The sequence below is a fragment of the Leucoraja erinacea genome, chromosome 15, assembly GCF_028641065.1.
Source record: "Leucoraja erinacea ecotype New England chromosome 15, Leri_hhj_1, whole genome shotgun sequence".
NCBI classification, from domain to species: Eukaryota; Metazoa; Chordata; class Chondrichthyes; order Rajiformes; family Rajidae; genus Leucoraja; species Leucoraja erinaceus.
The window spans coordinates 26,705,217-26,718,765 of NC_073391.1; the positions used below are offsets into that span (position 1 = coordinate 26,705,217).

The window sequence follows — 13,549 nt, forward strand, 5'->3', positions numbered from 1 at the left end:
CACACCGGCTCTCGCTTCCGCCCGGGATATATTGGCGGAGGTAGCGGACAGTTTATAACTGAGGCACCAGGGTCCGAAAGATCATAATGCGGAAATGCTTTCAGCATTCTCGGCAAAAAAAAAAGTTACTTCCTCCGAAATAGGAACAGTCCAAGAAACAGACGCATGAAGATCTACGTTAAGTAACAGTAAAGTTAGTGAGACAACAGCAATGGTAACTATAATTAAGGTTGACAGTGCTGGTGACATTACTAGATACAATACCACAGGATACATTATTTCGGTGACAGCACGGCGGAAATTACAGTCAGTTGATATTCTTTTCTTTCACAGTGGCGTTGCTGTTGAAGACTCATTGCAGAGACGGCTTGTCCCGGCTTTCTTGCTGCAAAGCCGAGCTGGCTTGACCATGGCTGGGACCCCTCTGATGCTGAGCGTCGGGCTTATCGGTAAGAATCCTGAAACTCACTGCGCCGGCTTGCATGTTACACGCACTCTTCCCTGCCCTTGGATCCTGTTGGGCAGACACAAAGCTTGCAGATTGTCCGGCCCTGCCTCAATCCCCACCTCAGTATCGCAATTATTAAGACCCCATAGGATTCACTTCCAGTTCAATGCAGAGTAATTCCAGGGGATGCTGTCAGGCGTGGGTAGATTCACCCAGTGAGTGTGTTTTATATCTTTAGTAATACGGTCGATATTGGCAACATACGGTTGATACTCGCATTCAGCCACAAGAAACGGGTTGAGCCGAGGACTGTGGTCCTGTTGGGGAAAGCATTTGTTTTGCAAAGAAAACTTGGCCTTCCCCCCCGTGATCATATTCGCAGTCGGAGCTGCCGGAACCCGAGCCATTAATAGACGGACACTCATTCATTCCTGTCAGTGGATTTGTTGTTTTATTTCTTCTTTCTCCCCATCTCTGCCCAAGGATTACGCGATCCCTCCTCGCCCCCCACCTGTGCTCTCAAAAGGGTACAATTATAGTCAGAGCTTTTATTTGTGCCAACTTCCCCTCTACTCCGAAATCTGCAACGCAACTGCATCAGAGGACAGGAAATAAAACATATATAATCTGGAAACTGCCATAATTGGAGTCACATACATAGCAGAAAACAGGCCCTCAACCGGGCACATCTATGCAAACCTTTCCCTTACACTAACCTGCACAAATCAACTGTCCCCGATTCACTTGCACTGATCCACATACAAGTCCACAATCGATTTTCCGGCAATTGGTGGTGCGGCACTTCCTTTAATCCGCACAAAATTACAAGAACGCATTTGAACCGACCGGATATTCCCCTGAAAATGTGGTGCCTAGTCCGGGTCAAAGATCCTAGAGGAGCTCCTCTAGGATCTTTGGTCCGGGTGAGGTGGCCAATCGGGACTTCCGTGTGGATCGGCGAGTCGAATTTGCCCCCTGCGGCCTGAACTCGGAACCAAAGATCTTGGAGCAGATCTAAGATCTTTGCTCGGAACTCTGGCCCGGTGGGAGCTGTTAGATTTTTTCGATTTCCCCGGCCGTCTTTGCTTTGCAGTATCTTTGCCACTGGGCAGCCGAGGCAGATAGTTCCAGCACTGTTGGACTTCTTTCGAAGACCGTGACCTCTGTTGGTCAAGCAAAACAGATAATCCAGAAAGACTCTGAAGAAGAGTGCCAGAAAATTGGTGGTGGACCTGTACTTCTATTCATTATCCCAGATTCGCTTCCACTAATCCACATACTTCCATCAACTGCCCCCAGACTCACTACGCAACATGAGTTATCTACAGCAGCCAATTAATCTAACAACATTCATGTGTTTGGGATGTGGGAGGATATCAGAATCCCTGGAGAAAACACAATGGAGGACATACTCAATACAGGTAGCATCACTGAGATAACAGATTTGAACACGGGACACTGGAGCTGTGAGGTACAGTTCTACAAGCTGTAATCCTGCTCCAAGGGAGTTGGTGAATTTTGTTCATTACAGTAGCACAGCTGATAGAGCCACTACTTCACAGCAGCGGAGTCCCGGTTGCTATCCTGACCTCGGGTGCTGTATGTTGTTTGTAGGTTTTCCCTGTGATTGCGTGGGTTTCCTCCGGATACTCCCGTTTCCTCCCACATCCCACAGACATGTGTCTTTGTAGGTTAATTGGCTCCAATAAATTGCCCCTAGTGTGTAGAGAGCAGATGCAAAAGTGGGATAACATAGAACTAGTGTGAATGGGTGATCGATGGCCGGCTTGGACTCGATGGACCACGTGCTGTATCTTTCAGTCAATCAATCTTCAACCTGAAATGTTAACTCTTGTTTTCGTTTCTACCTACTGAGTAATTCCAACATTTTCTACTGGAAGATCGTTTGCAATAGAATTGTAATCTTTGTAGACCATTGTAATTGGGCAAATGAAAATTCCCGTGGCTGTGAGTGTATTTACAGTTTTTGTATTCAGTGATAAAGATAAACAGCAAATTATATTGACTCTGACAACCCAAGCAGGCTCGATTGGTGTGACAGATTAAGCTGTGTACTTCATCATAGTTATGTATGAAAATTGAGTTAATAATTATTCTAAACGTCAAACTGTGGACAAGCGAGGGCATTGAGAACCTACAATCCTGCTTTGACTGCACGGATTGGAATGTGTTCAGGGAAGCAACCACAAGCCTCGATGAGTATACAGACACTGTAACATCATTTGTCAGCTTTTGTGAGGACAGTTGCATTCCAACTAGGACCCGAACCTGGCTCAACAACGACAAACCCTGGTGTACTGCAGAACTCAGACAGCTCCGACTGTCTAAAGAGGAAGCCTACAGGAGCGGGGATGCAGATCTCTACAGGCAGGCAAAGTATAAGCTGAGAAGAGGAATCAGAGCTGCCAAGGAAAGGTAGAGCTGCCGAGGAGCAAGTTCTCAGCTAGTGACTCTTCTTCAGTTTGGAAGGGCTTGCAAGAAATCACCAGCTACAAGGGGAAACCGCCCACCCTTTGGACAATCATCAGCTGACAAACGACCTGAATGAGTTCTATCGCAGGTTTGACAAGCAGAAATGCAACCCTGGTACCCCCTCCCCCCTCCCCAACCAACATGGCCAGACCCCAGTCTGCAAAGATTGGACCTTTCTACACCCACTCCTCCCCATTCACCACTTCATACCTACTTAAAGCAAGACTCCAGTTTGAAAAGACTGGACCCTTCCCCCCCCCCCCCCCTCTCCAATCACCACTTCCCCCCCCCCCCCCCCCCCCCCCCCCCGTGCCGCACAACATCACAATGTTCCCTCCTCTACTCTCAAGCTCTGTGCCGAACGACTGGCACCAGTCTTCACAGGCATTTTCAACCAGTCTCTGCAAACCTGTACTGTCCCTGCCTGCTTCAAAGTCTCCACTATTGTCCCTGTTCCCAAAAGGCAAGGATTACTGGTCTTAATGACTACAGGCCTGTCGTACTATCCTCTGTAGTCATGAAGACCCTTGAAAGGCTTGTGCTGGCCAAGCTGAAAAATATCACGAACCTCCTGCTGGACCCTCTGCAGTTTGCATATCGGGCCAATAGATCTGTGGATGACTTAGTCAATCTGGGCCTGCACTTCATCCTCCAGCAGCTAGACCACCAGGGAACCTATGCGAGGATTTTGCTTCTTGATTTTAGCTCTGCATTCAACACCATTGTGCCAGAGCTACTACACTCCAAACTTTCTGAGTTGACTGTGCATGAACCTCTCTGTTGGTGGATCACCAGCTTACTGACAGACAGGAACCAGCATGTGAGGCTGGGAAAGCATATCTCGGACCCGCAAACCCTCAGCATAGGAGCACCGCAAGGCTGCGTACTCTCCCCTCTACACCAATGACTGCACCTCCACTAACAGGAAGTGACAAAGCTGGCGGCCTGGTGCCATTGCAACAACCTGGAGCTCAATGCTCTTAAGACAGTGGAATTGATAGTAGACTTTAGGAGAGCTCCCCCTCCCCTCACCCCATTCACCATCAACAACAGCACACTCACATCTCTGGAGTCTTTTAAGTTCCTGGGAACCATCATCTCCAAGGACCTTAAATGGGGGGCTACCATCGACTCCACAGTCAAAAAGGCACAACAGAGGATGCACTTCCTGCGGCAGCTTAGGAAGCACAATCTGCCACAGGCAATGATGGTCCAATTCTATATGGCCATTGTAGAGTCTGTCCTCACCTTCTCCATCATGGTCTGGTTTGGCTCGGCCACCAAGCACGACATCCGGAGGTTGCAGCGAATCGTCAGATCAGCTGAGAAGGTTATTGGCTGCAACCCTCCCTCCATTGATGAACTGTACATTGCATGGGCCAGGAAGCAAGTGGGTACGATTATCTCTCACCCCTGGCCACAACTCTTTGAATCATTTCCCTCTGGAAGGTGACTCCGGACTGTCAAAGCTGCCACAGCCAGACATAAAACAGCTTTTTTTCCACTAGTAGTGGCTCTACTCAATAACCAAAAATCTGTAGCCTCCTTTTGCTCTGGTATTTTATTTAATTCACATGCTTAATCAATAATGTTTTATTATTAATGTTTAATGTTTTATGTGTCATTCCTAACTGTCACTTTGTCTTTGTCACTTGCGGGTGGAGCACCAAAGCAAATTCTTTGTATGTGAATACTTGGTCAATAAACTTATTCATTCATTCAATATTTGATCCATGACAGCATATGAATGTTTAATGGTATAAATTAAGGAGAAGGAATGGGCAGCATCGGTAGAGTTGCTGTCCTAACAGCACCAGAAACCCGGGTTCAATCCGGGTTCGGTACGGAGTTTATACGTTCTCCTGGTAACTGCTTGGGTTTCCCTTGGTGTTCTGGTTTCCTCCCACAATCGAAAGATATACAGGTTGGTAGATTAATTGGCTTCTGTATAGATTGTAAATTGTCCCTAGAGTGTTAGATAATGCTAATGTACAGGGATAGTTGGTCAGCGTGGACTCGGTGGGCCGGATGGCCTGTTTCCCCACTGTATCTTTATATTAAAGTAAACTGAACTAAATTTTCATTCATTTGTTCTATATTTCTCTATATATTCTCTGCCCGAGATGTCACCTATTCCTTTCCTCCAGAGATGCTGCCTGACCCGCTGAGTTACTCCAGATTTTGTCTATAAATTAAACTAAATGTTATCTCAAAGGCTAATTTGCTATCAGCCCTGTGTTGAGTACATCTTTGTACTTTTATAGTTGCTCTTCAACCTCTCATATTCCTTTTTAGAAAAAGACACCAATGGGGACGCACTGTGGGTATGGTGTTACCCCACCATTACAGCAGAACTCCGAGAGCTGCTTTTAAGGAAATGCTCTCTCACTGGTGAAAATGATGTCTTCCCTACCTTTGTCTTTGGCCAGTTCAAAAGAACTTGGTACTATATCACAACCACACAAGTCCAGGATCCTACTGCATTATCTAAGGTGTGTAATGTTATTCTGAATTATTTCAATATGATACAAAAGTGATTCCTCCCCATGGGCCAATTGACCTTCTCCTCAGGATGCTCTAGGCTAACTAAGATAAGGTAGTGATGAGGGACCAAGGTACATCCTCCAGCATCATTAAGGCCGGCTGCAGGAGGAGCTCCCGGGACACAAAGGTGTCCAGACAAGGAGAGGGACCTCTGTTAGTGGGCCAAGATGGTTGAGAGCGATAGAGGAGGCCCTGCAGTGGCCAGGGGCTTACTTGGAATGGGGGCTGCTTCAGTACATTGAGCGCATGGACCAGACATTGGCTAAAATATGACGGCTCGTGCGTGTGTGAGCTATGCAAAAGAATTTCACTGTGCAGTGCATACGTGACAATAGAGAACCATTGAACCACCGGAGGTCATGGCCTCCAAGAGGAGTCTAACAGTACTGGAATAGTCCGTTGAGGGGTCGAGATACTGGCCCGCAAAGTCGGCATCGGAAGTCGGCTATGGGAACGAATCTGCCGCCTCTGGCAGGGCTGGAGTTCTGGAGCCCCGGTGCAGGTTGCAAATTCATCCCGCTGAAAGGTCACAGAAGTCCTGATGAAGTCGAGATTGGCCGCCTCACCCAGCCTAGGTATTGCATTTTCCGGGGGATTACAGGGTGGATTTCAATTGCGCTCCTGTAATTTTGTTCGGATTAAAGGAGATCCCGGACGACCAGTTGCTGGAAAATCGGTGGAAGACCTGTACTTCACAGCATGCAAGAAAACAAAATTCAATTCAAATTATTAACTCTGAAACACTTGATAGAATTGATAGAATTTATTGCCACACAATCAGGGTCGGTGGAATTTTGGGTTGGCAGCAGCGGTACAATAATAAAGAACACACAACCACAATAAAAATAACACAAACATCCACCACAGCATTCATCACTGTGGTGGAAGGCACAGAACTTGGCCAGACCTCCTCCATTTTCCCCCGTGGTCGGGACCTCCACCCTCCGCAGCCGTTGCTGCGGATGTCCAGATGGTAAGGGACAAAGTCAAAGGCAAGGCAAGTCCAGGATCGGCTCTTCCCCACCGGAGACCGCGGCTTCAGGCTGGTGTAGGCCGCAGGCCGGCGGTCGAAGATTTAAGGTTCCCGCCGCGCCGCAACCAGAAGCACCGCAGACCGCAGGGCCGGTGGTCGAAGCTCCCCTCCAGGGGTGATGGTAAGTCCATGCCGGACCCGCGGTAGAAGTTGGCCGCGGGCCGGCAGTGATGGCTTCTTCTTCCCCCGGGTCCCCCACGAGGGATCCCAGGCTAGACGCCGCGCCAGCTGGAACTGTGCAGACCGCGGCTTCAGGCTGCCGGCTGCCCCGGGCCAGCGAAACGGAGCGCTCCCCTCCAGCGAGCCCCAGCGAGGGCTCACCCGCTCCACGCTGCGCCCGCCGCTGAAGCCCCGGGCGCGTCTCCGGGAAAGGCCGCGCCGATCCTTGCTGTTAGGCCACGGGGGAGGCGACCTGGAAAAAGTCGCCTCTCGGTGGAGGAGGCAGCCGAAACGGTTTCCCCCTTACCCCCCCCACACCACCCTCCACACAAAACACACCGAGAAACATCAAAAACATACTTTAAAACATACTAAAAAAATTAAAAAAGTTGAAAAAACTAACGCGCTGCTGACAGGCTGCTGCCACTGCAGCGCCCCCTACTTCCGATTGCAAATGGATCACTCCTACCTCTTTGATTGCCAGAAAATAACTTTGGATGAGAGAATATGAATGGAGTAAAAGTGGTTACTTATGTGGAACAGATTTTCAACTTTTTTTAGAAGCACACTTTTGTAATAAACAGGGACAAAACTCTGCTGGATATAGAAGTACTCATGCATTTACTAAGTTGTTTTTCAAGTCCACTTTGTTATTCGAAAGGATAGAGGCATTTGTTCAACAATGGTCATTAGTAACATGTAGGTTTACTAGAATAATCAATAAAATGCTTTGTCATGATTTAGCATTCAGAATCCTCAATTGTTGGGATATCTTTGCTGCCCAATTGAACAAAAGGTACAGAGTTCATGATGCTAGAGATCTTTTCTGAAGAACAGTGTGGAAAAAAAAAATCAAATACCCACATAGAATTAGATAGAATCAGTGGGCTTCGTGCTGTATAGAAACTGTTAGAATCAACAAAGGCACCAGAAGAAGATAAACAAGAAGATGTTTAATTTATTATTGTCACGTGTGCAAGGTACAGTGAAAAGCTTTTTGTTGAGTGCTATTTAATCAGCGAAAGGCTATACATGATTAGGATATAACATTTACTGCAAGATAAAGTCCAAAAAGGTTAGATTAATGATAGTTTGAAGGTCTCCAGTGGGGTGGATGGGAGGCCAGGACCACTCTCTAATTGGTAACAGGATGGTTCAGTTGCCCGATAACAGCTGGGAAGAAACTGTCCCTGAATCTGGAGTTATGTCGTAATGCGGATAAGTGTTTCAGTGGTGGTGAATGTGAGTAAGGCAGAGACTGGATATCCCAATAGATTGGATAGGATAAGCAAAGTGGATATTGTAGTTCCTAATGATATTAACGTGTAGGGCTTTTTCCATTCAAATGCCATCATTGCCTCTGTACATTTTTTAAAATAAATACCCTGCAATAATTAATATAAATATAGAAACACTTGTTACATTAGCTTTCATTCCAAAACCCTGATGTATTTTGCAGAAAACAAAATGGTGTTTTGAATGTTCCAGTGACAATGCACATCAACAATCATCAATATTTTCTTCTTCACTCTAATCACAGGTGACCCATTTCTCTATAGTGCTAACTGCCAAAGATTTTAACCCAGAAAAATATGCGGCGTTTGGGAGAGTGTTATGTAGGTGAGTTTCAAATTCTTCAATAACTGTGCACATTAAGAGCTTAAAGGAATCAGTATGGGTTTTACAAGTGGATCAGACTCCTACTTTGCTGGGCACAGTTGATATTATTAATGGATCAAGACCAAAAATGACAGAACATCAGATAACACATTTACAGCTGAAGATGTGTTTTCTTTACTGCTGTTATGAAGGGAATAATTGCAGCCAAATTGCATACAGAACTGTCCAAAAATAGCAATGGGACAAAATTCAAATGATCTGTTTTTGTGCTGCATGGTGAAGGATAAATGTTAGACAGAATAACATATTGTTTCCCAGTGAAACAGGAAAAAACTGCTATCACCACAAGGTGACTGGCACTCTTTAATGACCAAGAGAAGTCCTTCAAGGGAATGTTCAGTGTCACCCAGCCTCTCATAATCAACTCCAAGTGTTTTTAATTTTGATTTGTAGTCAGAACACTCATTTCTGCTTCTCTCTCCATCCTATACCACTATAATCAAAGTCTGAAGTAACATTAGCTTTAAAATAAACACTCTGCACGATTCTCACCCCTTCCCCTCCATTTCTCCACGTAGCCATGCTCACATAATGGGCAGAAAAAAATATTGAACCCATCACCAGCATTCAGGGTATCCAATTGACGTCAAAGGGGATTGAGATGTTCAAAAGTCCTACCATAGAGAGCCAGGACTCCAACAGTTAAATTAGGTATTTTACCAAATTAACTGCTGTTTTATAGGTTTCCCAGTAACACCATAATACATTGGAGCAGAATTAGGACATTCGGCCAATTGAGTCTGCTGTGCCATTCGATCATAGCTGATCTATTTTTCCCTCTCAACACCATTCTCCTGCCTTCTCCCCTTAACCATTGACATTTTTACTAATCAAGAAGATATTAATCTGTTTTAAAAATAGCTGACGACTTGGCTTCCGCAGCCATCTGTGGCAATGAATTCCACCTATTAACCACCCTCTGGCTAAATAAATTTCTCCACATTTCCACCCTTCCTCTGGTCCAAGACTCTCCAACTACTGGAAACGTCCTCTCCACATCCACTATATCTAGATAAAACCGAGGTAGGAACTGCTACTTCCACGAGGTGATTGGTCTCCTCCCCACATTTCAATGGCCAAGAGATCTACAAAGACCTTCATTGGGGGAGGATCGGTGGCGGCACAGTGGCACAGCGGTCGAGTTGCTGCTTTACAGCCCCAGAGACCTGGGTTAGATCCGAACTACAGGTGCTGTCCGTGGACAGTTTGCAGAATAGCGATTGTACGTTCTCCCTGTGACTTGCGTGGGTTTTCCCCGGGAGCTCCGGTTTCCTCCCAAACTCCAAAGACATACAGGTTTGGAGGTTAATTGGCTTCGGTAAAAATTGGAAATTGTCCCTAGTGTGTAGGATAGTGCTAGTGTATGGGGATCGCTAGTCAGCGGGGACTCGGTGGGCCGAAGGGCCTGTCTCCCCGCTGTATCCCTAAACTAAATTATACTAAATTCTTCAAGGAAATCTCCAGTCTTGCCCAGCCATCCCCCTCACCAAATCCTTAAAAAGTATAGATATGTGGAAAGAAAAGAAAGTCGATTGTTCATCAAAAGATATAAAGCAGATTCAAGGAGCTGAAAAGCCCCTATTTTACTAACTCAGTGGGGCAGGCAGCATCTCTGGAGAGAAGGAGTGGGTGATGTTTCAGGTCGAGACCCTTCTTCACACGTCACCCATTCCTTCTCTCCAGCCTGACTCGCTGAGTTAATCCAGCATTTTGTGTCTATCTTTTGGTGTAAACCAGCGTTTTCAGATCCTTCCTATGCCCCTCTTTAGTATTTTAACATTTCATATTTTTGCAGTTGCATTGTGAGTGCATGATTGATAAAACCTAGTTTGAAATGTACTATTCTGGTGATATAAGGAAGGCTCAATATCAAAGTCAAGAACCAAACTAAGCCTGACAATTAACAGGCTTTTGCCATTTAGAAAGATGAACCGTTGGAATGGTTCCAATTTCAAAGGAGGTCCTTTTGAACAGTTATTAACACATTAATAGCAATCCAGCAGTTATGAATCACAGATATTTCTTCCAAGGAACTAATTTAAGATCATAGTTGGGAAATGTGACGTCAGGCAGAGCCGTAGTGGTGAGAGACTCCATCGTCAGAGGTGCGGATAGGAGATTCTGCGGCAGCAGACGAGACTCCAGGATGGTGTGCCGCTTCCCTGGTGCCAGGGTCCAGGACGTCTCGGAGTGGCTGCACGTTGGTTTAAACTGCACGTACTTTAATGCAAGGGGCTTGATGGGCAAGGAAGATGAGCTTAGGGCATGGATAGGTACGAGCGACTGGGACATTGTAGTCATGTAGACACCTGGTTAAAGGAGGGGCAAGACTGGCAGCTCAATGTTCTGGGTACAGGAGCTTCGGGAGAGACAGAGGCGAGGGAAAAAGAGGAGGGGGGTGTTGCATTGTTGGTGAAGGAGGATGTCATGGCAGTGGTCAAAGGTGACATTACGGTCAGTTCATCCAGTGAGGCTATATGGGTAGAGCTGAGGAACAAGAAAGGCATGATCACCTTGTTGGGGTGGTACTACAGACCCCCGAATAGTCAACGGGAATTAGAAGAACAAATGTGCCGGGAGATTGCAGACAACTGCAGTTCAAATAAGGTTGTTGTAGCAGGGGATTTTAGCTTTCCCAATATAGACTGAAAATCATAGCGTGAAGGGTTTAGATACGGTGCAATTCCTCAAAAGTGTTCAGGAGAGTTTTCTTAAGCAGTATGTGGAGCCCCCACACATGAGAGAGCAACGCTGGATCTAGTATTGGGTAATTGGGAAGGTGTGTGTAATATCCTGGCAACATCCTCGTAAATCTTTTCTGAACCCTTTCAAGCTTCACAATATCTTTCCTATAACATGGTGCCCAGAACTGAACACAATATTCTAAATGCTATCTCACCAACATCTTGTATAACTGCAACATGACCTCCCAACATCTATACTCAATTCTCTGACTTATGAAGACCAAAGTGCCAAAAGCCTTTTTGACCATCTTATCAACCTGCGACTCGACCTTCAAGGAACCATGCACCTGTACTCCTAGATCCCTCTGCTCTACAACACTACCCAGAGGCCTACCATTTACTGTGTAGGTCCTGCCCTTATTCGACGTCCCAAAATGCAACACCTCACACTTGTCTGTATTAAATTCCATCAACCATTCCTCCTCCACCTGGCCAATCGATCCAGATCCTGCTGCAATCGTTCACAACCATCTTCACTATCTGCAAAATCACTAACTTTTGTATCAGCAGCAAACTTGCTAATTTGATAATCCGAGGGGGTAACTTTTTCACACAAAGGATGGTGGGTGTATGGAACAAGCTGCCAGAGGAGGTAATTGAGGCTGGGACTATCTCATCGTTTAAGAAACAGTTAGACAGGTACAAGGATAGGACAGGTTTGGAGGGATATGGACCAAGCGCAGGCAAGTGGGACTAGTGCAGCTGGGACATTGTTTGTCGGTATGGGCGAGTTGGGCCGAAGGGCCTGTTTCCACACTGTATCACTCTATGTCTAAATGTAATCATTTTGATTTTCTGTAGGACCTACATGAAATATGGTAATCCAGCCAAAATTACGGAAGGTTACATTTCTGTTCTTACAAATGGCATCTGTCAAAGTGAAGAGAATGGATCATTCTTTACAAAGGACTATGATGCAAAGAAGGCATATCTTGCAGGATCCATCAAAGGTAAGCACAGTGAATTGATGTAGATTATTGGTAAGAAGAAGGCCTTACCTAAAGCTTGGAAATCAAGGAAATAGCTGCTGTAATTCTGCAATATCAACTGTAATTCTGAAATATCAACGTACTGCACAGCCAGATTCAGAAAAGCCTTTTGGCACGCTGGCCGTCATCTGTCAGAATATTAAGTTTAGAAGTTGGGAGATATTGTGCAGTTGTACAAGATGTTGGCAAGGCTACATTTAGAGTATTGTGTTCAGTTCTGGGCACCATGTTATGGGCAAAATGCTGCCAAACTGGAAGGGCTGCAGAGAAGGTTTACGAGAATGTTGCCAGGACTCGAAGGCCTGAGCTATATGGAGAGGTTGAGCAGGCTAGGACTCTATTCCTTGGAGCGCAAGAGGATGAGAGGAGATCTTATAGTGTAAAAAATCATGAGGAATAGAGTGGGTAAACACACAGTCTCTTGCCCAGAGTAGGGGAATCGAGAAACAGAGAACATAGGTTTAAGGTGAGGGGGGAAAGATTTTGAGTGGTAACTTTTTCATACAAAGGGTGTTGGATGTATGGAATGAGCTGCCAGAGGAGGTAATTGAAGAGGGTACTATCGCAATGTTTAAGAAATATTTAGATAGGTACCAGGATAGGACAGGTTTAGAGGGATATGGATCCAATGCAGGCAGGATTAGTGTAGATGCGACATATTGCTCGGTGTGGTCAGGTTGAGCCGATGGGCTTGTTTCAACCTGCTTCTATGGCCTCTGGCCTCCTTCTCAGCACCTCTGGATCTCTCCCAACCACGCTTAGGGTCTCTGGTCTCTGGAGCAATGAAAGGCAGTGTGCAAAAGAATGTATGCTGAAAAAGGTTACTGAAATAAAACTATACAACACGTGGGGAAAATTGCAAGAAGTGATTATACATTCTTTATCTCCCCCTTTGCTTTATCTATTGTGTTTGAATTTGACGGTTGTGTTTATCTATGGTATATTTAATTTAGTTTAGTTTAAAAATACAGCGCAGAAACAAGCCCTTCGGTCCACTGAGTCTACGCCGACCAGCGATCCCTGTACACTAGCTCTATCCTACACACTAGGGCCAATTTACAACCTTTACCGAAGATCTGTTTGTACACCATGCAAAACCAAGGCGTTCACTGTACGTCAGTACATGTGACAATAATAAACCTAAACTTAGCAGCTTTCTCCATAGAATTGAATAGTTATGATTTCTTATTTAATACGACATTCAATTAAATATTAGTTTTATAATTTTGACCGTTTCATAATTTTGAAGTTTATATCGTTGTAACGGGTATAGCTTGGACCCAATAGCAGCACAGAATCAGGCAGGTACAATTGGTAATGAACCTTATAACGATACTGTAACACAGAGTAGTAACACAGGAATGGGTACACCGTACTCACACAGAGGCTCAGGATTGAGCGAGGGTTCCGAAGAGGGGCAGGCAGGAGACGTAGTCGGGGTAGCGGAAGATCCGGTAAC

The 13,549-nt window shown here is 45.6% G+C and overlaps 1 protein-coding gene across 2 annotated transcripts in view; it reads left to right on the forward strand.

Moving 5' to 3' along the window:
* dennd10 (DENN domain containing 10) overlaps window positions 1-13,549 on the forward strand; it is a 27,835-nt gene continuing 14,286 nt past the window's right edge. Inside the window, exons 1-5 of one of the 2 annotated variants that reach the window (XM_055646950.1) lie at window positions 1-214; window positions 334-449; window positions 5,237-5,433; window positions 8,218-8,297; window positions 11,903-12,051. In XM_055646950.1, coding sequence (XP_055502925.1) covers window positions 410-449; window positions 5,237-5,433; window positions 8,218-8,297; window positions 11,903-12,051 — 466 coding nt within the window. In that variant the 5' untranslated portion in view covers window positions 1-214; window positions 334-409. Of the gene's footprint in view, window positions 450-5,236; window positions 5,434-8,217; window positions 8,298-11,902; window positions 12,052-13,549 lie in introns of both variants that reach the window. The other variant, XM_055646949.1, reaches the window with a different exon arrangement.